Source organism: Mizuhopecten yessoensis, unplaced genomic scaffold (genome assembly GCF_002113885.1).
Source record: "Mizuhopecten yessoensis strain PY_sf001 unplaced genomic scaffold, ASM211388v2 scaffold8233, whole genome shotgun sequence".
NCBI lineage: Eukaryota > Metazoa > Mollusca > Bivalvia > Pectinida > Pectinidae > Mizuhopecten > Mizuhopecten yessoensis.
In genome coordinates, this window is record NW_018407445.1 from 223656 (window position 1) to 246546 (window position 22891).

At 36.0% G+C, this 22891-nt stretch overlaps 2 protein-coding genes across 3 annotated transcripts in view; both read left to right on the forward strand.

The window, feature by feature from the left end:
* The first annotated feature begins 88 nt into the window (after nucleotides 1–88).
* LOC110455493 (ras-related protein Rab-30-like) lies at nucleotides 89–7312 on the forward strand. The gene is made up of 5 exons (XM_021505664.1): nucleotides 89–234; nucleotides 1525–1632; nucleotides 2368–2451; nucleotides 5351–5534; nucleotides 6539–7312. The coding sequence occupies exons 2-5, from the start codon at nucleotides 1546–1548 to the stop codon at nucleotides 6790–6792; spliced, it is 609 nt and encodes a 202-aa protein (XP_021361339.1). The 5' UTR covers nucleotides 89–234; nucleotides 1525–1545; the 3' UTR covers nucleotides 6793–7312.
* Nucleotides 7313–14020: 6708 nt separating this feature from the next.
* LOC110455500 (deleted in lung and esophageal cancer protein 1-like) overlaps nucleotides 14021–22891 on the forward strand; it is a 29186-nt gene continuing 20315 nt past the window's right edge. For both annotated transcript variants that reach the window (XM_021505671.1, XM_021505672.1), the window contains exons 1-13: nucleotides 14021–14164; nucleotides 16706–16924; nucleotides 17356–17509; nucleotides 17703–17813; nucleotides 17950–18149; nucleotides 18637–18854; nucleotides 19432–19513; nucleotides 19794–19881; nucleotides 19995–20168; nucleotides 20645–20778; nucleotides 21281–21464; nucleotides 21731–21893; nucleotides 22134–22320. In XM_021505671.1, the coding sequence (XP_021361346.1) occupies nucleotides 16709–16924; nucleotides 17356–17509; nucleotides 17703–17813; nucleotides 17950–18149; nucleotides 18637–18854; nucleotides 19432–19513; nucleotides 19794–19881; nucleotides 19995–20168; nucleotides 20645–20778; nucleotides 21281–21464; nucleotides 21731–21893; nucleotides 22134–22320 (1911 nt within the window). In that variant the 5' untranslated portion in view covers nucleotides 14021–14164; nucleotides 16706–16708. The remainder of the gene's footprint in view (nucleotides 14165–16705; nucleotides 16925–17355; nucleotides 17510–17702; nucleotides 17814–17949; nucleotides 18150–18636; nucleotides 18855–19431; nucleotides 19514–19793; nucleotides 19882–19994; nucleotides 20169–20644; nucleotides 20779–21280; nucleotides 21465–21730; nucleotides 21894–22133; nucleotides 22321–22891) is intronic.

Below are 22891 nucleotides of genomic sequence, written 5' to 3' on the forward strand. Positions count from 1 at the left end.
TTGTGTTTGTGTTAATATAAACTCCGTAATATGAAGCGCAGCAATAATCGACGGATAAAGTCAAAGAACATCCGAACGCATAATATTTACTTCCGGGTGGATGATAATTTTCCCTGTCATGTTATTGAGCAATGCTGAGATCCATTATCCATCGACCAAAGACACTGTAAAATATTGAAAGTGAGGAAAAAGAAGTCATGTTGAAATCATAACGAACAGACTTGCAACATACAGGTGATTTACTTAAATACTGTCTATACCCCCTTGTTTGAACATGAAATAGATTATAGGGACCCCCTCCCATGCCAAGACCCCAAGAATATCAACCACTTCCATTCCAACCGGTAAGGGGAGAGTGGCCATTGTGTGGGGGTTGAGGGCAGAACGCATACATCCAATCCAATAATTTTACCGTTTGTTTCACAATCACTGTTTTGAACACATTAGCATTAGGATGCTACCTATATTCTGCATTTAATAACGAGATGATGATGTGATCATTCCTGTACAATCGTTATAGAGAAAAAAATCATACAACACGCGCCGTTTAAATAATTTATAAACCAGTCATAAAATTCCTCTGCTCTTGTGATTGAGCTAAAGGGAACCTCAGGTACGAAGGGAGGACCACCGACAGCATTTGAAATGGGAAGAGGCCAGAGGAAAACATCAGACATAGACATTTTGACACATAGATGTCTGGTGTGGGGCCAGACCACACTGCTATATCATATGAAAATGGAATTCTCCGACACCGTTTTGTGTCAGAGAGTTATGAGGTGTTGACATCAATAATCTACTATGACACAACATATATCGATAAATCGATTATTTATTGATCCAAATCAGCTCATATTATCACCAATAGCTTGTAAATTCAGTCAGAAGAGTCCTTAATTTTCGATTTTCGAAATTTCCCACCTGAGCGAATGCCAATTTTTTTTAGGTCAAAAAATCAACAAGTTGTACTGATCCATCCGGACCGAAAACAGAATTTATTGTTCTTTTTTTGTTGATTAGTCACTCCCCAATTCCAAACGGTGTCTGAGAATTCCACGTTTTCATATAGCAGTGCGCTATGGCCCCACACCAGACATCTATATGTCAAAATGTCTAGGTCTGGTGTTAGGGCCAGAGGAAACTTGGGCTAGGAAGGAGAGTAGTGTGCTTCACCAGGAATCAAACCTGCAGCTTCCCATCGCCAGTCTGCCACTCTGATCATGACTTGGCTAAAGGAAAATTCCATATCAAGAAAAGCATCAAGATTCATAAGCTTCTTCTAATACATATGACTCCTGAACTCTCTGCAAACAACCTCTGCAGTTTCTAATTAATTTGAGAACAATTGTAGAGAAAAATGACCAAAAAAAAGCATTCAATTGTGACATTGAAAATTTAGCCCAAATTTAGTTGTTAAGTTGAGACCTTTATAACAATTCATTGATACTTCAATGAACTGAACTAATGTATATGGATTTTGTTTTCTTTTGTAAATTTTATCCTGTTGGTTTATTTATTTTCCAGGTATTTCCATTAAGCAACACAATGGAGGACTATAAATACCTATTCAAGGTGGTTCTTATTGGGGAGGCGGGTGTTGGAAAGACTTGTCTTGTCCGCAGATTCACTCAGGTAAATAATTCAGTCAAAACTCTCATGTAAGTAATATATGTTTTAACTGAGCAATTTGAATAGTTTTAGTACAGTAAAAAAATCATAATGAATCACAAAGGATTCACTGCACTATATATATAACACTGTCACTGTAAAGGCAAACATTTATTTTACTGCACTATATATATAACACTGTCACTGTAAAGGCAAACATTTATTTCACTGCACTATATATATAACACTCACTGTAAAGGCAAACATTTATTTCACTGCACTATATATATAACACTCACTGTAAAGGCAAACATTTATTTCACTGCACTATATATATAACACTGTCACTGTAAAGGCAAACTCATTGTTGTAAGCAAACAATGCAACAATTGTTTATAGTGTTGTGTTTTACTGTATGTTATAAATGTCTAACTCTCATATTGTGGCCACTATTCAACTCCGTGTGGTGTATGATTTGCCTGTAGGTTGTTTCTACCAAGAATGCACACTAAAAATGAACCCTGTGGTTTGTCCTTCATGACCAACTTCTCTAGTTTACTCATAGTTTGTTATCCTTTTAAAAGCCAGTTCCCCCCATTGGCCAGTGTGTCATATTTACCTTAAGTTTGTCATCATTTTCTTGGTTTGTTATCAGTTGACTATAATGTTTCCAATTTAGTGGATATTTGTCCTCGCTTTTAGAGCATGTTGCCTGCTGTCGAATGTCTCAAATTTACTAAAGATTGTCACGTCTTTCAGGGCTTATTTCCCCCTGGCCAAGGAGCAACCATCGGAGTGGATTTCATGATCAAAACAGTAGAAGTAGATGGGGAGAAGGTCAAGGTGAGGAAGTCATTTCATTTTGATCGTACATGTATACACCAAGTTTTAAAATAATGCTTTTCTTGTGTGTATTACTGTGTACTCATACTAACTAGTGAATAATGACATTCTTGTTTATTTCGGATTATAACCTTTCTTACGAGGATGTGTCGATGGATGGGGATTTTGTTTTATTGCAACTTAAAACATCAAAGACAGATCAAGGTAGAAGAGGGGTCCCACTCATCCTCTTTAAAAACAACACCCACACTTGTCCTGTTTCAGCCATGTCAGCCTTTCTGTGTGCAAGAGGTTCTGCAGTACCGATCAGCCCATTAATCATCACGGACAAAGTGGGCGCCATACCCTTATCTCAGACCTTTTTCATACACTCTATCAAACATGTATTAGAGGTGATAGGTGTGAACTCAGAACTTTACAGTGGTCAGGTAAGGTGCAGCTACAGCATGTGCAAACAACCACATGGAAGACCACTTAATAAATGGAGCTCAGACTGTTACAGGTGCTACATCACTTTAGATAGGGACACCTTAAAACAAGCTCAGTTATCAATGCAGGACTAGTAAACTGCCAATGGTTGCATTATCCTACAGTTTATATAAGACTTTTTATTAGTACTTTAACCCATAATGCCAAGTGCAAGGCATAAGGGTAATCAGATGCGGATGCTGAAACCAGTTCAAACGCGTACCTGGTACTGCCCCTGAATCTTGACTGAGCCGTAGTACATGGGCTATGCTTGGAATCAGGTGAAACCTCTGCTAATCTTCCGATAGCATTACCACTGAAGCTTTCTCTGATCCGTAAGGCTATTAGCTGATACCATAGTGGGTTATCCCCCTTACCATTTAACTACTCATGCTCAGATCCTCACATCTGTCCTGCAGCATGCATGAGATGTTCGATAGCTATATATTGCTGAAGTTTCTGATCTGTATATAGGCTATTAGCTGACATCTCATGAAATTACCTCCCTTGTCATTTACCAAAACAGCTCAGGCCTCGCCTAGCTAGGTATATTTCAATCCTCCAACATGAACTTCTCAATACAACAGTACTTCTGTTTATGTAACTAGAGTTGACCCTCTGAACGATTGTTCCTTCAAAATAAAATATCCCTTATATTTTTACATGACACAGTATATTGGACAGTGAGACAGAACATGTATATAATACCTATCAGGATTTTTGAAGTAATATTCACATTTTGTCAATATGTCAATACATGTAATACCTAGAATCCTAACACTATGAAATCTACAACACACCTCAAATATCAATTCATCTATTAACAAAATTTAACAAGACTATAATGTGAAGTAGTTTTCTTTACACAAGATTAAGATATTTACAGACTAGTATGTATTTCAATATATTCCTAACTTGAAAATCAGTTTTTGGATGTATGGAATCATTCTGCAGATATATAAATAATAGATGTAGCAGGATTTAAGTTGAATCCCAGCTGAACTCAGCTTATTTGACTATAAATGATAAATTTTGCATATATTACATCAGAAATGGGTCCACCTGCATGTATCACAGAATAATTTCACTCTATTACATAAACGGTACCACTCTATCACAAACTTGGTTACACCCTATCACTGGAACAGTTCCACTATATCACAAAATTGGCTACACTCTATTACAGAAATAGTTCCACTCTATTACAAAAACAGTTCCACTCTATTGCAAAATTGGTTCCACTCTATCAGAGAAACAATTCCACTCTATTACATAAACAGTTCCATTCTATTACAGAAACGGTACCACTCTCACAGAAACGATTCCACTCTATCACAGAATTGGTTCTACTCTCATAGAAACGATTCCATTCTATCACAGAATCAGTACAACTCTCACAGAAACAGTTCCACTCTATCACAGAATTGGGTCCACTCTCACAGTAACGGTTCCACCAGCTCTATCACAGAATCGGTATAACTCTCACAGAAATGGTTCCACTCTATCACAGAAACAGTTCCACTCTATCACAGAATTGGTTCTACTCTCACAGAAACAATTCCATTCTATCACAGAATCCGTACAACTCTCACAAAAACGGTTCCACCAGCTCTATCACAGAATCGGTATAACTCTCACAGAAATGGTTCCACTCTATCACAGAAACAGTTCCACTCTATCACAGAATTGGTTCTACTCTCACAGAAACAATTCCATTCTATCACAGAATCAGTACAACTCTCACAGTAACGGTTCCACCAGCTCTATCACAGAATCGGTATAACTCTCACAGAAACGGTTCCACTCTATCACAGAAACAGTTCCACTCTATCACAGAATTGGTTCTACTCTCACAGAAACGATTCCATTCTATCACAGAATCAGTACAACTCTCACAGTAACGGTTCCACTCTATCACAGAAACGGTTCCACTCTATTACAGAATCAGTTTAACTTTCACAGAAACGATTCCACTCTATCACAGAAATGGTTCCACTCTATCACAGAATCGGTATAACTCTCACAGAAACGGTTCCACTCTATCACAGAAACAGTTCCACTCTATCACAGAATTGGTTCTACTCTCACAGAAACGATTCCATTCTATCACAGAATCAGTACAACTCTCACAAAAACGGTTCCACTCTATCACAGAATTAGTTTAACTTTCACAGAAACAATTCCACTCTATCACAGAAATGGTTCCACAATACAGAATCAGTTTAACTTTCACAGAATCCAATCTCACAGTAATGGTTCCACTCTCTCAAAGAAACAGTTCCACTCTATTACAGAATCAGTACCACTCTTTAAAGAATTGGTTCCACTCTATTTTTCATGGCTACAGGTTACAGCAGTTTTATTGGGATACAGTGGGCCAGATATGATTCCACTTTATCAGACACAGCTACAGTATATATTTCTATTACAGCTGCAGATCTGGGATACAGCAGGCCAGGAACGGTTCCGCTCCATCACACAGAGTTACTACCACTCGGCTAATGCCCTGATACTGGTGTATGACGTCTGCTGCCAACAGTCCTTTGACAGTCTTCCAATGTGGATAGAGGAGATAGAGAAATATGCCAGTACCCAAGTCTTTAGCTATCTTGTTGGTCAGTATTATTGAAAACTTACATACTCTCCTGCATTTTATATCTAAGTTCTCTTGAATACCCTGTTGAACGTGGTACCAGCATACTTCTCTGTAAATTATACATGTATTAAAATTTGATATGCATCAGAGCTTGTTTCTTGTCCTAAAGTTGTTGGCAAAAGGAGACTTGTCTTGCATATAATTTTATTGATAGTTTCAAATAAAATGAATATTTCGATAAGCCATCTATATTGATGATTATTACCAATTGATAATGGACAGAATATTGTAATGACTCACATTCAATTTTCCTACCTCCAATCTTGAAACAGTAGCTTAAAGGTTTTGTGGGCCCTTCAAACATGAAAATTAAATGGTGCTTATTCACCAAAATTACATGTCTAGGATTGCTTTTCAGGTTCAAAGGTCCAAAGTTCCAGTGTTTATATAAGTAGAAAACAAAGTTCTGCTTAGTAACTTGAGTTCTTGTGGACTCATCAAATTTAAATTCAAACTTCATACAGCGCTTTTTTACCAAAAGTGCTTGTTTGAGGTTGCTTTTCAGGTCAAAAAGTGAAGGTCACTGCTACTGTTTTCATACAACAATTCAACTTCCCTTGGACCAATCAACCCGAAACTTGAAACATTGCTTCCTCTCTGAAAGTGCTTGCTTGATAATGCTTTTCAGTACTGAAGGTCAAGGGTCATTATTATAAATAGAAAATTGGTTTCAGTACATATGATCTACATGTAGTTTCCTCTACAGTACCTTCTTATCTTACATGAGGGTCTGAAGGTCAAAAGCCAAGATCACTGTTTCTGTAAATAAAAATGAAGTTTCTACACTGTAATTTTTAGTTCTGGAGGAGGCGTCATTGGAACCCCATCAGAGCAGCTTCTCAGGACAAAGAAACACCATGTTGATCAAGACACATCCATCTTGATAATGTTCATTCAGATTAAATGAAAAAGCCAAGTGATATTTGATTTTAATTCCACTCTATACTTCTTTCATTTTTACAGGAAACAAAATTGATCAGATCAACCAAGTTGAAATCCCACAATCCATTGGTCAGCAGTTTGCAAATCGTTACGAGATGAAGTTCTTGGAGACATCTGCAAAAGAGGCTGACAATGTTGATAAACTGTTTTTTGATATTGCACATCGGCTGACTGCCCAGGCAAAACAACAGGAACTGGAGATAGACAAACCAGTCGACTTCAACGCCGACAACACCACAAATATCTCCAACTGTTCAGGCTGCTTAAAGTTTTGACAGTCCTGTTCAATGACTTAAGAAATTGGTTGCTTCAGCAGAATTTTTGAATGTTTGATAGTCTTATTCATATAGACCCTTTATCCTGCTGTAGTGTATAGATATCACTCATATCAGTGTCAAGGGTCTACATGAAGTAGACTAAACAGCAGGTATTGGTTGTCTGAGCTGTACACATGTCTATGTAATCAGCTTTAGTGCTGTCCAATATTTCTCTTCATCATCGGATGTTTGGAGATCCAGCATCAGAGAAACGTTTGTTGCCATTGTAATATTGTAGCAAGCACTTCATGTGATTCAGTGCTTGTAGATTATTTTATTTACGTGAATTAAATCCATTTTGTCTGCAGTTTTATGCAAATTTATTGATGGGAACTTCAGGAGATGCAGGAGCTGGTTAAATTCCTGTTATGACCTTTGAAGAATAAGTAAAACACTAGAGATAATGTTTCAAAATAAAAGTTTTTCAATAAAACACACACAGTATCATAGAATACAAATTATACAATGGTATTTGTTTTAAATGATTTTATCAGTATTATTGATTTTTAATTTATCAAATGTTTTGCATCTTTTCAAAATATTTTTTACCTAGTACCCTTCTTAGATCATTAGCACATGTTTGTTGTAAAGCATTTCTATTAGTTTTCTTCTATGTGTACATGGTATTTCAATTGTGTTTTTATATCATTTTGCAAGTTACCAATACAAAGCTTCTTTGCATGAAGTGAAAAATGAAAAATAAATCCATTGCACGACTATGAGTTTAGTGGAACATGTCTACCATTTGCATTTATTTCAATGTTTACATTTTTATTGTTTTAAAAAAATTGCCAAATATTTTGTTATTTTAGTAGATGTAATGAGAATTATTTTAAGTGAAAATCTTGATTTGTTCAATGACATATATATGTAAATTTATACAAAATGTATAAGATCCCCTGAAAATGGGAAAATGAAACAGATTTAGACTTTTAAAGTCCAAATTCAGTTGTCCACACAACAGATATTTTCTCTTGGACATGGGTTTAAAACTTTAAACCTTGATTTTTGATCTGGTATCAGTTAGTTCTGTCACTGGTTTCCCTCCATTTGTTTAATTTTGGGCCTGGTGAGTTCTAATATTGGCTCGTCTCTTAGTTAGTTTAAGATGTCATATTTATGTAAAAGGTTTTCAGTTATTGATTTTATATTGACAACACATTTAATTTTGAGAATGCTATTCTCAGTCTAGGACAAAAAGTTATTTGTGCCATATACATGTGTCTTCCTGAAAGTGATACAAAATTTCTATTTGATAAATAACAATGCAGCTTTGTTTGGGATTAAGAATACCAGGTCAAAACATACCTAGGTGTCGCGTTACACAGGTAACATGTCTCAGGTGTGGTGTTACACAGGTAATGTGATAGGTGTGGTGTTAAACAGGTGTGTGGTGTTACACAGGTAATGTGACAGGTGTAGTGTTACACAGGTCACAGGACAGGTGTGTTGTTACACAGGTAATGTGACAGGTGTGGTGTTACACAGGTAATGTGATAGGTGTGGTGTTAAACAGGTGTGTGGTGTTACACAGGTAATGTGACAGGTGTAGTGTTACACAGGTCACAGGACAGGTGTGTTGTTACACAGGTAATGTGACAGGTGTGGTGTTACACAGGTAATGTGATAGGTGTGGTGTTAAACAGGTGTGTGGTGTTACACAGGTAATGTGACAGGTGTAGTGTTACACAGGTAACAGGACAGGTGTGGTGTTACACAGGTTACATGGCAGGTGTGGTGTTACACAAGTAATGTGATAGGTGTGGTGTTAAACAGGTGTGTGGTGTTACACAGGTAATGTGACAGGTGTAGTGTTACACAGTTAACAGGACAGGTGTGGTGTTACACAGGTTATATGACAGGTGTGTGGTGTTACACAGGTAATGTGACAGGTGTGGTGTTACACAGGTTATATGACAGGTGTGTGGTGTTCCACAGGTAACAGGGCAGGTGTGGTGTTACACAGGTAATGTGACAGGTGTAGTGTTACACAGGTAATTAGACAGACGTAGTGTGTTAGCTATGGTTGTACTTTATTCATCTGTGTTTTTCGTTTTCCTTTTTAGGTCACCTGAGCTTTAGCTCAAGTGACCTATTGCTATCCGTTTTCGTCCGTCGTCGTCCGTCGTCCGTCGTCCGTTAACATTTTACATTTCAAACTTAAAGTCAAGTTCTGCTGGGCCGATTGAACTGAAAGTTGGTAGGAATGATCGCCTCATGGTCCTGACAAAGTGTTGTTATTTTTCGGGTCGATCAGAAATCCAATATGGCCGCCACGGCCGCCATTTTGAAAACCTATTTCAAACTTAAAGTCAAGTTCTGCTGGGCCGATTGAACTGAAAGTTTGTAGGAATGATCGACTCATGGTCCTGACAAAGTGTTGTTATTTTTCGGGTCGATCAGAAATCCAATATGGCCACCACGGCCGCCATTTTGAAAAACTATTTCAAACTTAAAGTAAAGTTCTACTTGGCCGATTGAACTGAAACTTTGTAGGAATGATCGAATCATGGTCCTGACAAAGTGTTGTTATTTTTCGGGTCAATCAGAAATACAATTAGGCTGCCATGGCCGCTATTTTGTAAATACCTATTTCAAACTTAAAAACAAGTTCTAATAGGCCGATCTCACTTAAAAACGGTCCAAGAAAGATCAGCTCATGGTCCTGACAAAGTTAAGTTAACATTATACTTAACTATTTTTTACTCAAATTGGTACATATTTCAACAACAAAAATAAATACTGTAGGACTCAGGTGACCGTTAAGGCCCATGGGCCTCTTGTTTATAATTCTGATGTAATCCATTGAACAATTTGTTAGTTGTTCATTTAAAGGGCATTGTGAATTGGGATTTACATGTACTCTATGGCTAGAAATATTTGGGATCAAATTTTTCTTTATTTCAACATCAAACTAAAGTTGGAAAATGTTGAGATTCAGATTTTATGAAACAAATATGTAATATTATGCCATTAGTTGTTATTTTGGTGGTAAGGTTGCATAACCATGTTGAATAAACAGGTGATAACCATTTCTGCTGCATTTAAATTGAAGTAGTCGATAATTATTTATCTATTGGCAATTTAATATGTAGATCTGCCAGATAACTGAAATAAATTCTCATAAAAATAACCTTCTGTATGGTGCATATGACTTCATAGTGGAAATATGTCGTAGAATTGGGAATGGTTTGATTTAGGGCTACTGGTACAAGAGTGGGTGTTGATCAGATACATAGTTTGGTTGTGTATGTGTTTACAGTTATGTAGCACAGGGATCCTAACCAGCGACTGGTCACTGTTTGTGAAGTCTAAATGTGCATCTATATGTAGAACGATGTTTGAGATTGTGCATTGCAGAGGTCAGCAATAGTACTTGGTGTATGTGTGTAAGGGAGGAACTACTGCTTTTTGATCAATTTGCGTTATTGAAATTGATTGGTATGTATATAACATCCTTGGAATTCCAAGGGTTGTGCTCTCTGACATTCTCTGCTCCCTTGGAATATTTTCAGATGAAATTGATGGCTTTGTATGTGCTTCCTTGTGGATGACATAAATAGATAAATTTTATCCCTAGATGTACATCAAAAAAATTGCACAGCACCATATAGGTAAAATTGACCGGCTTTAAAGTCATGTGCTAATCTTTTGTAATTTTTTAAAACTAGGTAACAGCATAGTGATTGGCAAGATTTTTACCTGAAACCAGTCAAATAGCTTACCCCTGCGTTCGATTGAGCATAAACCCTGGAATTTTGAGAATAGTATATACCTAAAAACAACAGACGTTCCAAAATGTACCCAAATTGAATGACGAGTTTTTATTGTAAACTAATAAATATATTTGCTGTACATGTTCTTATCAATGAGTATGGCAGTAAAGAAGTATTAATACTTTACCTTTTCAAAAAGGTAAGCTTTTAATTTGTTGTAGAGATGTCTTTCAAAAGGCGTTCAAATTGTTAGCTGTTCAGTGTGTTCAGTTATCAGCCATCCTTAAAGTGTTCAATTTTTCAGCCATACCTTGATGGTATTTGTTATCTGTTCTAAAACTGTATCATTGTTTTCAAATTTGAAATAATGACACATGTTATGATAGTTAGTATTTTTATTGTGTTTCATTATTATGTTATTAGTTCCAAAGAACTATTTATACATTCATTGCAGGATGACTTCAATTTAAAAAAAAGTAACTACCTGATGTCATAATCACTATTATAAAATATTTTTAAGTTATTTTCTACAGAAGTATTCCACATCTTTTGATTCGTTCTATAGAATTATAGCAGTTTGAAATGTGAGAATTAATACTGCATGGGTCAAACTGGGGACTTATATATATTCATTGTAGGATGACTTTGATTTAAAAATAAGTAACCGCCTAATGCCATAATTACTATTATATAATATTTAAAGTTATTTTACAGAAGTATTCCACATCTTTTGATTCGTTCTATAGAATTATAGCAGTTTGAAATGTGAGAATTAATACTGCATGGGTCAAACTGGGGACTTATACATTCATTGTAGGATGACTTTGATTTAAAAATAAGTAACCGCCTAATGCCATAATTACTATTATATAATATTTAAAGTTATTTTCTACAGAAGTATTCCACATCTTTTGATTCATTCTACAGAATTATAGCAGTTTGAAATGTGAGAATTAATACTGCATGGGTCAAACTTGGGACTTATCCACTGCTGATCCTAAGCTTAACCCATGTTGCTATCAAGAAAATATAATTGAAGAGCATCAAAATGAGAAATGAATACCTTGACAAGGGAGGTAACTCTAAGACATAACACCCCCACCCCACCCTTTTTGTTGTTTTAGCCTTGAACTGGAACTCTAAATGGTCTCATCTCTGCGATGTTCTCTGCTGCAGCCATTCCCTTTACCTTAGAGCAATTGTGCTTTATGTTGTAAGGTGTTATCTGCTCCTTGCTACATCAACATCTTCAAGTGGGATCATGCAGATAAAAATGAGGTTCAATTTCAGTGCCACTGTTCCTCTGTCATACTGCCTCCAAAGTAACGGATGGATGTTGAGAATGGTTCCATATTGTTTTATTTGTTTTAAATTATCATAATTATTGTGTACAATCTAGTCATACTTGAACATAAACTGTTGCATTGATAACCAGAACTATCATTGCTATTGTTGTACCTTCCATACCAATAGACTCATTAAGATATAGATTATCCTATAAAATGAGAGACCTCTGTCTCATTGGTTTGTATTGCTATATACAAGTATTCTCTAGTCTATGTCTTCACAGCTAAGATTAACTCCTTGCTATTGTGAAGATATTGTCTTTCAGACATGTTGATTGTTTTTATTATTTGCTATACATGGTCAGTATGGTTTGATGAAGGTCAAACTGAATGTTTTTGACTGATGATTGATTTCTTTTTCATTCCTTTGTGTTTAAATATGAAATAATTACATAAGTATCACATGAAATCCATACAAATTTTATGAGTAAGAAAATAATTGTCATGAATAAGTTTTAACTGGTAATGATATGAATCCTGTGTCAGGTGACACAACAGCCTTCAGAATTGTCTGTATACCAAGGTATTTAAACAGGAAAGTAGGTATCATTTCTGTACCTCGTCGGTGAACTCTGTGTTCTTTATATAACCGGCAATAACTCCCTCCAGAATACTCAATACTCCATTTTCTCTCTGTTATTTGTAACATGGTTTTCTGATTTTTTTATGTGAATATGTACCTTTTAACATTTTGTTTTTATATTTTTTCATGTTTATTTCAATCTTCTTCCTTGTAGTCCCAGATATTTATTATCGAGAAATACAAGCATGTTTGCAATCAAGCAAACAATTTTGAAACTCAGATCCTTATTTTTTATCCTACTGTAATGAGTGAGGTATTGTGGAGATAATTATTTATAAGATTATTTTTTTTCAAATCTTTCAATTTTCGTTGGGAAAGACTGTGTGACACTTTCTAAAATCGACTTAAATTCCTTAAAAAAAAAAAAGTTTTTTGTTTTTTTTTGCAATAACTCTGATATTGTCATTCTAATTCCTTGTACTTAAAATACACTGAATTAACTGAATTTGAGCAATATACATAATTTATTGAGTTTTGATTTAAAAAACTGACACCACAGAAAACAGGAAAAGTTAGCATGCATGTTTCTGGATTTTTTTATTTCAATTATTTTTAAACTCTTCCTATAAAAGCATGTTGTTTTATGTATGTAAGTTACAGAGTTTATGGGATAAAAACACACGAGTACCAATAAACATTTAATGTTATGGTAATTATTACTAGTTCTTTTTTTCTGATCTTGATATCCTCTATAATCAGATTGATGGAACTTTTATTAGACTCATTAGAGCTTTTATTATATAAAAAAAAACTTTCTTTTTTTCATATTTTTTTCATGAAGTAAGTAAAATCTGAAAACAAAAAGATAGGACCAACTAAACTGTGCTTGTGTAGAATATTATACATATGTAAAGATCACAGGTAGCAAATAAAACAACGAAAAGAAAAAGAAATCTGATTTCAGTTCATCCAATAGAAGTTTTAATTCATCCGAGTATGAGTACCAAGATTTATTGACAGAAATATGCGTTGAATTTGTTTGCTTTGCACTATCAGATATTGAGATTTGTTTTATGTCATATTAATATTAAAATAAAGAACATAGACTCTGCTTTAATCTTTTTATTCTTTCTTTACACTACAATTATTATCTGTAGACTATATAGCAGTAAAAGTTAAAAAAAAAAATTGTCTGTGACTTTAAACATCTTTCCTCGTTATTAAAAGAATTATTAATAAAACTCATTGACACATTATTAATATCAAAGTCACAAATTATTTTCAATTAATTTTTATTATTGTCCCGGTCATAAAATGGGGGAGGGGGATATAGTGTTGCCAATGTGCTCCCTGGGCGGCTGTCCCGTTGCGTTTTTGAACAGACCTATTTCCATCTGGTTCAACGGTTACCTCCCTTGGAGCACCTGTTCAAGTCAAAATCGAAAAGTCATTAACGTTCAATGTTATTCCATTCTAAAACTAGTGTAGTTGTTCATAGGTACCTTTTTACTGTAAAAAATGAAACAAAATTCATGATTTACCCAATTTGTGGCAGGGTTTTTTCTCTCGGATTTTCGTATCCAGACTTTTTTCGGAGCTCTTTACTGTCGGAGGTAAATTAAACTTAGCAACACCGAAACAAAAATGGCGTCGGTGTAAAAGCAAATAATTTGGTTTTAACCATATAACTGTTAGTATACATAATACAGACTCGGCGACTCGGGAAGGATATTTATCTCAATAAGGTAAGTTGTTACATGAAATGATTTATTCGTCGTGCTTTTCAAAGCACTTTAGCTGATATACAGGATCTTTAAATTTTGCTTCCATTCAGACTATTCACGTTATCCTGTGATTATCCACAGGAATCGGACTCTCTTGGTTTATCTGACGTGCTTTTGAATGAGTCTACACTTAAGGTAATCATGGTATTTTCAATGAGGTTGCATTCCTGCATCTTTGCTACATTTTCCCAATGTTGGGTTTAACCTAGCCCAAGTTTGCTCAGACAAACTTAGATACTTTGACAGATAGATATTGGCACCAGCCAACTATCTGTAAAGAAAGTCTTGTGTCAGGGCCAAGGGGAACTCGGGGCCAACCCATGTTTGCTGTGAAAGGATTGTGTTGTTTATTTTTCATAAGTGTTTTTTACATATACAAAAAAATAGCACGTTCTCTCACACTCGCATCTACACGTTTTAAAATAACACTGTCATCATCCTTCACCTGATATCATCATCATCATCATCATCATCATCATCAGCATCATCATCATCATCCATAATATATGAATATCATCATACACCCTACTCTTACATCATCGTCATCACATCACTGTCATCATCATCAATAGCGACATATTGTTGGTGTCATCATCATCATTAAACACTATCATCAACTTATGATCACCATCATCATACATCATCATCTTACATCCTCATCAACAATACATCATCATCCTCCACACTGTATGATTGTCATTATGATCATAAACTATCATCTCAAATCCTCATCAATAACATATTGATCGGCATCCTCTACAATATGTGATCATCATCATCACTGCCTATCATTTATCGACATCATCACCATCATCACCATCATCAACCATGTATGATCATCCTCAACATTATCTACCATCATCTTTCATCATCAACAACATAACATTTCATCATCATCATCATCATCATCATCCACAACGAATCATCATCATATTCATCAGATGAACACAAATGCTTATATCTTTTAATATTTACATTCTGTATGCTTAGACCCATTGACAAAAATTACATTCATAACCGCATAACACAGGTGTTCATAGAATCTCAGCACGTGGGAACTGATAGTATCCTGATCACACTGCGTAGTAATCCACTACAAAAACTACTCACTCGGAACGACCGACCTAGATGCTTAATTCTTACAACTTAAAACATTATTGAACTGTGCTTTGTGAAATATCCACGTATTCACGTGTCCTGTGCTACAAATAAACATTGAATATGGAACTACATTTTGTTGTGTTATTGTTGTGGACGGTTGCTAAGATCTCTCACGATAGTGTCACATTTCCCCGCGAAAAAACACTGTTCTCGCCACTGCGTTGCACCCGTGTATAAGCAGGAACAAACCCTGTTTATTTGTTTTATTCGTTGTGATATCGATCCACTGAAAGGATTCGTCAATGTAAATATAAGGAATGATATTTATTTTTTCAACATTTATGAGGTCATAACAACAATGGGTTTATCGACATATTGAATGAATCGCGTTAGCGATTCATTTAAAATATGACCAAAAACCCATTGTTGTTATGACCTCATAAATGTTGAAAAAATAAAAATCATTCCTTAAATAATGACATAAATACAACAGCTAGAGAGAGTAGGGGGGGGGGGGGGGGGGGGGGGGGGGGGGGGGGAGATATTATTTCATGTGCATCAAATCAAATACCCTATGCAACAAGCTAATAAGGCTATGTCAGAGTCCTGGCAATAATAGCAATTGCCACAGGAATCAGACTCTCTTGGTTTATCTGACGTGCTTTTGAATGAGTCTACACTTAAGGTAATCATAGTATTTTCAATGAGGTTGCATTCCTGCATCTTTGCTACATTTTCCCAAGGCTGGGTTTAACCTAGCCCGAGTTTAATCAGACAAACTTAGATACTTTGACAGATAGATATTGGCACCAGCCAACTATCTGTAAAGAAAGTCTTGTGTCAGGGCCAAGGGGAACTCGGGGCAAATCCATGTTTGCTGTAAAAGGATTGTGTTGTCTTCAGAGCAAATAAATAATCAGAAAATGGAGAAATGTTAAGGAAGATCTTTGCCGAGTTGATACAAAACTGGTGAAAATCGTAAACATGATCAGTTCAACAGTTGGTACTCCCACATGTATAAGAGACCGCTGGTTGTCCTTTTTCTATCCAGTATGATTTTGCCGACTGCGACATGGTGCCTGTCAAAAGCATCTCACTGTGTTAACCTCTAACACTGTTCAGTTCTGTTCAATTCAGTTGGTAGCTTGAGCAACATGTAGAATTCTGTTCTGGTCTATATGATTTTATATTACGAAAGTGATCTGTTACTGCCGTAACATCTGTATTGCATCACCCATGTCCAGATACAGTTTATCTACAATTTATATAGAGTATCATGTTTCTGATATAAGATATCGGATGTTTTAATTTGTGGTGGCTTTTATTAATCTTATTTAATTTTTGGTGATTTTCTAACTTTCCTAGGTGTTGTAAACCATCCCTTTTTTTAAATTAACACAGAAAATGAAGACACAGCCAGTGCAGCGAGGGGAGGAACCTCCCATGTTCCTCCAGCGGCCATCCACAGGAAAATCACAAGATGTCCGCCATATACTAGCAAAGACTTTTCGGGAACTGTACACTAGGGACGCCATTGGGGCAGATACTGTAGCAAATCTGGGTGTTTCAAAACATGGCGATGATCCTTACCATGAACGTTATGTGGAAGCGCTGCAAAAAGTAAGCTGTGGTGTTTTTAGATCAATTACCTGGTAGAACGTCAAACCTTGTGCTAAATATTTATAAGCAGTTGTATACCAGACAATTTTCACCACAGTTTAATGTCACCTTCTTAATGAAGTCAGATTTATTCTTTCTACAATAATATTAAAACTGTACACAACACACTATACATATATGCTTATTCTCACTATGAAGGGATAAGTTAACACTATAAGCATATATACAGGTTTTACTGTACCAGTGAGAGGCAAATATTTGATTGGTAAAAATATATTGCTATATAATGTCAGACAATGAACAAATTCCTATTAATTACGCCCTCTTTATTACTCAGAATGATAGATGATATAATATGTCATATATATAATAACAATGTGACTTCAAAATATATTTGTTTTCAATTTTATCAACTTTTCTGTTCTGTTTAGGTATTTGAGGAGCGGCAGCGACGTTTAGAAGAAGCTTCTAAACTTGAGCGTCACATCATGCAAGCACAGGCCAGAGCCATGTCAGCAGATGAGCGCCAGCTCAACAGAGTCACAAAGAGCTGTGACAACTACTCGGAGCTGGGACTTCCACCTGGTAAGTCAGGGCAAACATAACCCTATATAAGTCACGTACCAACGACTGCTAAGATAACTTCACTTTCCGTTGGTCATCGCATCCAGTTTTTCTTCAGTATTCCTTATTTTCAAAAGACTTCAGACTCTAACGAGTAATGTATTGTTTTTTTAAAGAAACTTAATGAAAAACAAAAGAAACATTACTTTTTCAGGTCGTTCTTATTTCCGATCCTGCATTGACTCTGATTTGTTGAAGAAACACAAACTGCTGTCCCCAGAGGATTACGCCACAGAGGAACAATTAACAGTGCCTCTACCACATGGTATGTTTTTACACATATATTTACAGACAGGATATGTCTCTATCAAGATATACACATATATTAACACAGATGTGTTTGTAAGAACTTGATGCAAATTTGAAGACAGTCAATTAACTATTGCTATTGCTTTTATCAGGTCCTAAAGTGCCAAGCTATGCACGTGAGACTGTGTCATCGCAGCAACGGACTCGTCCCTTTGACCAGGAAGAGGAAACACCCCAGCCACTTATCTTTAACAGTCGAACTGATCTTGTCCACCAAAGTTATGTGTCGGACAGTATCAATGTGGAGCAGGAAATTCTGGAGTCTGAGGCTGCCTCCTCTATCACAGAATCGGTCAGTTCAAGGGTGTTTTAATACACTGAATCACTTAGTTCCTAGGCATCTTGTGATTGATTTTTTCAAAACAGATTTTTTAAAAGAAATAAAAAGGAGTTGAAGGTTTTGAATAACTTTTCTTACCAGAGGTACATGTAATTAAAATTTCTAATGCGCTTTATATATTTATGAGAGGTAGCAATATGCATCTGACTTTTTTTTTTATTCTTTCGCACACATGAATTGAGATATAGTTTATGGACAATTCAGAAGGAAAATAGTCAATTCAGTTTTCTTTTCGCTGTCTGTTTTTTCAGTTTCTAATTTCTTCAAAACCATTGCTAAACGTTTTAATTATTATGAGCTCCTTAAAATCTTTGAAAAGAGAATGAGGATTATTATAAACAAACTCCTTGTAACACTAAATACCGGTAGTGACTGAGACTGCTGGAGGGTATGAGGAAAATGTAACTTTCCAATGTTAAGCTAAATTTCATATTTTTAGGATTTGTTTCCGAAGAGAGGGGGATGGAAAATCCACATGAGTGAGGCTCAGCGGGAAGTTGATAGAAAAGACCTTGCAAATCTTCAGGCACGTGTGAATTATATGCGTAATCCAAGATTTGTACCACCATCGGCACCACCTGGTGGAAAATCTCTTGTAATGCCATCACGTCCAAAACCAAAGGAATTCGGCATACAAAGTAAACCTGATACCGGGAGGTAAGTACTGCTCCTTGATACTGGTTGGTTTTATCAACACATTTAATTAATTTACTAATATTTTCACTCTGATAGTGATTTAATGACTTACCACATGCACAATGTATACTATTAAGGTCTATTATTAATTTTGGTCTTAATCTCATAGCTAGTACAGCTTACCATTAAAGTAACTTTGATCACTTTATTCTGAAAGTACCAGACTCCTGAGGTATATTGGCTTTGCTATATTTGCATAAGTAGGAATTGTAGTATAAACATGCATACATGTATAGAAAAGGGAAAATTGACTTGCATTTTTGGATAGATGTAAAATACCTTTTCACCATTCACCTGGGCATTACGCACACATGTTCTACTGAATTTTATGATGTCAAGTTAATCGTAAACAAATTATATTGAGATGCGAAACAGCCTCAGTTACTGATAAGCTATCAGGTAAGGCTGTATTTTTTTATCAACCTTTATACAAGTATTTACACCAGCCCCTATCTCAGGGGTCCAGCCCCTGTAATACATTCTTTATATGACGTATTAATGCATGAATTTTATTTTTTAATCTTTTTGTAAATTTCAGACCAAAGGAACCATCTGTTGTATTCTTGGTGTCCCCACCAATAGTTAAATTCTCTGACTACAAAGTTGGTCAGGTTTATGAGGTAAGTGATAGGACAGTTGTAGATGACGCTGTAATGTTTCTACACCGATGGTTAAATTCTCTGACTACCAAGTTGGTCAGGTTTATGCGGATATATCCTGCACTACTTCATCTTAAATCAAACAATATGCTTGCATAGTTTTACCAGTCGTATCTAAAGGAATTTTGATGTTAACAATTTCAACAGCTGGGAATTTTGTCTAAGTGGGAAAATCTGCAGTAACAGTATACCTTGAGAACAATGCCTGCCTTTGTAAAACATGCATGTGTTTGTGTTTTAGTTGACATTGGAGCTGAAGAACGTGTCGGCTGTGATGAGGCAGTGTACCATTCTACCAACAACCACACAATTCTTCTCTGTTGGACTGGGTAGGTCTGTTTTATAAAGTTTTCTGTGAATTGTGAACAACAGTGCTGTAGCCTATGTTTATCTTGTACAGCATTAGAAAAACTCTTGATGCATTGACATTTTTGTTTTCCAGGTCAGTTCCCAGGCGAGCATGGCCTGGTAGCCCCAGGGATGAGTTGTCACTATGCAATCAGGTTTGCACCAGACGCACTCAGGGACTTTGATGATGAGATAAAGGTCCAGACTCTGTCTTCTAACTCTATCTCTGTCCCCCTACAAGGTCGCAGACAGCCTCCAAGATTGACATGTAAGTATCTAGTACAGACCCTGTCCCTATCTCAGTTCCCCTACAGGTTCGCAGACAGCCTCCAAATATAACATGTAAATATCTAGTACATGCCCAGTTCCAACCTCTTTCCACTACAGGCACCCGTTATATAACATGTAAGTATCTGTAAACAGTTAACAATGAAATAAACTAGGGGGGGGGGGGGGGGGGGGGGGGGGGGGGGGGGGGGGGGCGGTGTTCATATTTCATCTGAAATATCTACAACTTGTTGTGACCTTAACGAAGAAATTTTGGTTTGAGTCTTCATGACATAAGAAACCTGTATGAATTTCTAGCTAATTAGGACTGACAACTCATTTAATGATGATAGAAATGACACTAGGTGTTCAGTATTTGGCTTTTATAACTCAAAGCAGTAATTGTTAAAGGCATTAGTTTCAAGGATCAAGTTGTTATATAATATTATAGATGTTTGATGTATTTCCTTGTAACAGTGCCACCAGTCCTGGACGTAGGATACTGTCTGGTCGGAGGCTGCCATGTTGTACAGTTCATTGTGAAGAACGTTGGTGGCAATGGCCGATTCTGTATACTGCCCAGATCTTTGTGGCCAGCTACCAACTTCAAGGTATATGTGACTAGGACTTTCATCCAACATTAAGTTTAAATAAGGTTTCATTGGTCAATATGGCACCAGATTTGTAAAGAAATTTGTATTACCCATATTTATGACTGTCAAACTCACTCTTTTACTTTAAATTCTTGAAGCAATAACAATAATGTGTCACACCATTATTACTGTAGTTGCTATCATTATATTGTAATTCTTTGCAATCTTTGACATGTTTGATATTGGAGGTATGTTTTCTATAGGCTTTCAGATATACTTACGAGAGAAAAGGGTTCCCTAACTGGTGATGTCTAGTTAATTTCTTTTTCTGAGTCTCATCCAGTAATTTTAACATTGTAAAAGTTACTCGGTAAAAGTTTGTATTGTTTGAAAATTTCGAAATGCAATGTAATTGTTACTAAAGAGAGATATCTTAATATGGCCACCATCCATTACTATGTTTTAAATCATCTGTGTACACTTTATATGTTAATACCATTATTATTTTGTTGTGCAACAGTCAGTTGTCAGGAATGGAAGTGTACATATTCAGCCCTTTGAGATTCGTCCATCTGTTCTGGAATTGATGAAGGGGGAGAGTGGGGTGATTGAAATTATTTTCACGCCTCCATCTGTGAAGAGTTACAGCCAGGATGTCACTCTTGTCTGTGACAATTGTCATGTCAAACACTTCACCATTAAAGGTAAAGATTTCATTGACAAACGAACAAAGAAATATATGTAATAATAGAAGACAGTTGCCTCTTCCTTACTCCTGAAAATATCATCTTTTATGACTTATGTTGTGTTTATGTTCAAATACAGTTTTTCTCCTCCTGTCTTGAGTGGTAAAGAAGGTATAAGTTATAAGCCTGGAGCTTTCATGATCTTTGAATACTTAAACTCAAATATGGTCATTATACAAGGGAATAAGATTTTATCTAAATGTTAATTGTGATGTCTTGTATAGGTGTCGCTCAGAGGGCTGGCGTGGATCTTACCTTGGTGGAGCGAGGAGAAGGCAACATCGCTCCCGGAGAGATGACTGACAATACTGCAGAACACATGATACGATTTGATGACCTAAACCCTTTCACATACACAGATCGTACAGTTGTGGTGAAAAATTGCACGTACGTGACTTTCATTGTGTATAGTGATTCTAGTGATTCAACTTTTAAACTTTAAAGTTACTGGCTCATTGTCTTGATAAAACATTATGATGTCTTAAATTAAATCAATTACATAATTTAAGTTGAAATCTATACACTGTATGTATATATGTAATTTGAACACATTATATAAATAACCAAAATGTATATGTTAATTTACTGTGCTTGCTGTAAACCATAGAACAACTTTTTACTCAATAGAAACGTACAGATGCCATTCCAGTGGATGATTTACAAGCCTGAGATGAAGGAAGAGGTTGACCTTGAAGGACAGAAAAAGGTCGTACGTGCCCAGGATGTTGACTCCGTGTTCAGTGTACATCCTCCAACAGGCAATCTACCACCAGCCGGAGACATTGAGTTCCGTGTCACGTTCGCACCACCATTGGTAATTGTCCCCTAAATCTACTAAAGTCAGGATGATGCACTACGTATTTTACAGAAGGGTCTACATTAGTCAGGGATATAGATGTTGTTTGATACCAGATTTACTTGCATATTTTATCAACTTCTTATCTTCACTCACCTCACCGTTGTCAACGTCATATCATTATTCTACGACAACTATTGACGCATCTACTGGTGTTACTGGTACACACTCCCGGTCTGTACCTCCTGCTCTGTAGCATGCAGGGCTAAATTTGCCTGGGTGTTCCTTCCATCCTGTGTTAAAAGTTCACTTTCAATGAAAACTGAAACCCAGGTAAAATGAAAGAACACTGCCATATTAATGTGAAACAATCCAACTTGTGATTGCTGAGTTTATGAAACAATACTATATTCTGATCCACTGGAGTAGATATGTTTCAAAGAATGAAATTATTCCTTGGTAAATAAGAAGATTGTAATTATTGTTGTTGACATGGTAGATGTATCAAATAATTATTTGTTAACTATGAGAGGGACAGGAAAATGGGGTTTTTTACATACAAGGCTCCTTAATTGATGGATATGTTATC

What these genes read in the sequence shown, in the direction of transcription:
- LOC110455493 (XM_021505664.1), top strand. Translation starts at nt 1,546, where the DNA reads ATGGAGGACTATAAATACCTATTCAAGGTGGTTCTTATTGGGGAGGCG. An exon ending in TTGTCCGCAGATTCACTCAG is followed by an intron (nt 1,633 to 2,367) that starts GTAAATAATTCA and finishes CACGTCTTTCAG; the next exon opens with GGCTTATTTCCCCCTGGCCA. An exon ending in TAGATGGGGAGAAGGTCAAG is followed by an intron (nt 2,452 to 5,350) that starts GTGAGGAAGTCA and finishes TTTCTATTACAG; the next exon opens with CTGCAGATCTGGGATACAGC.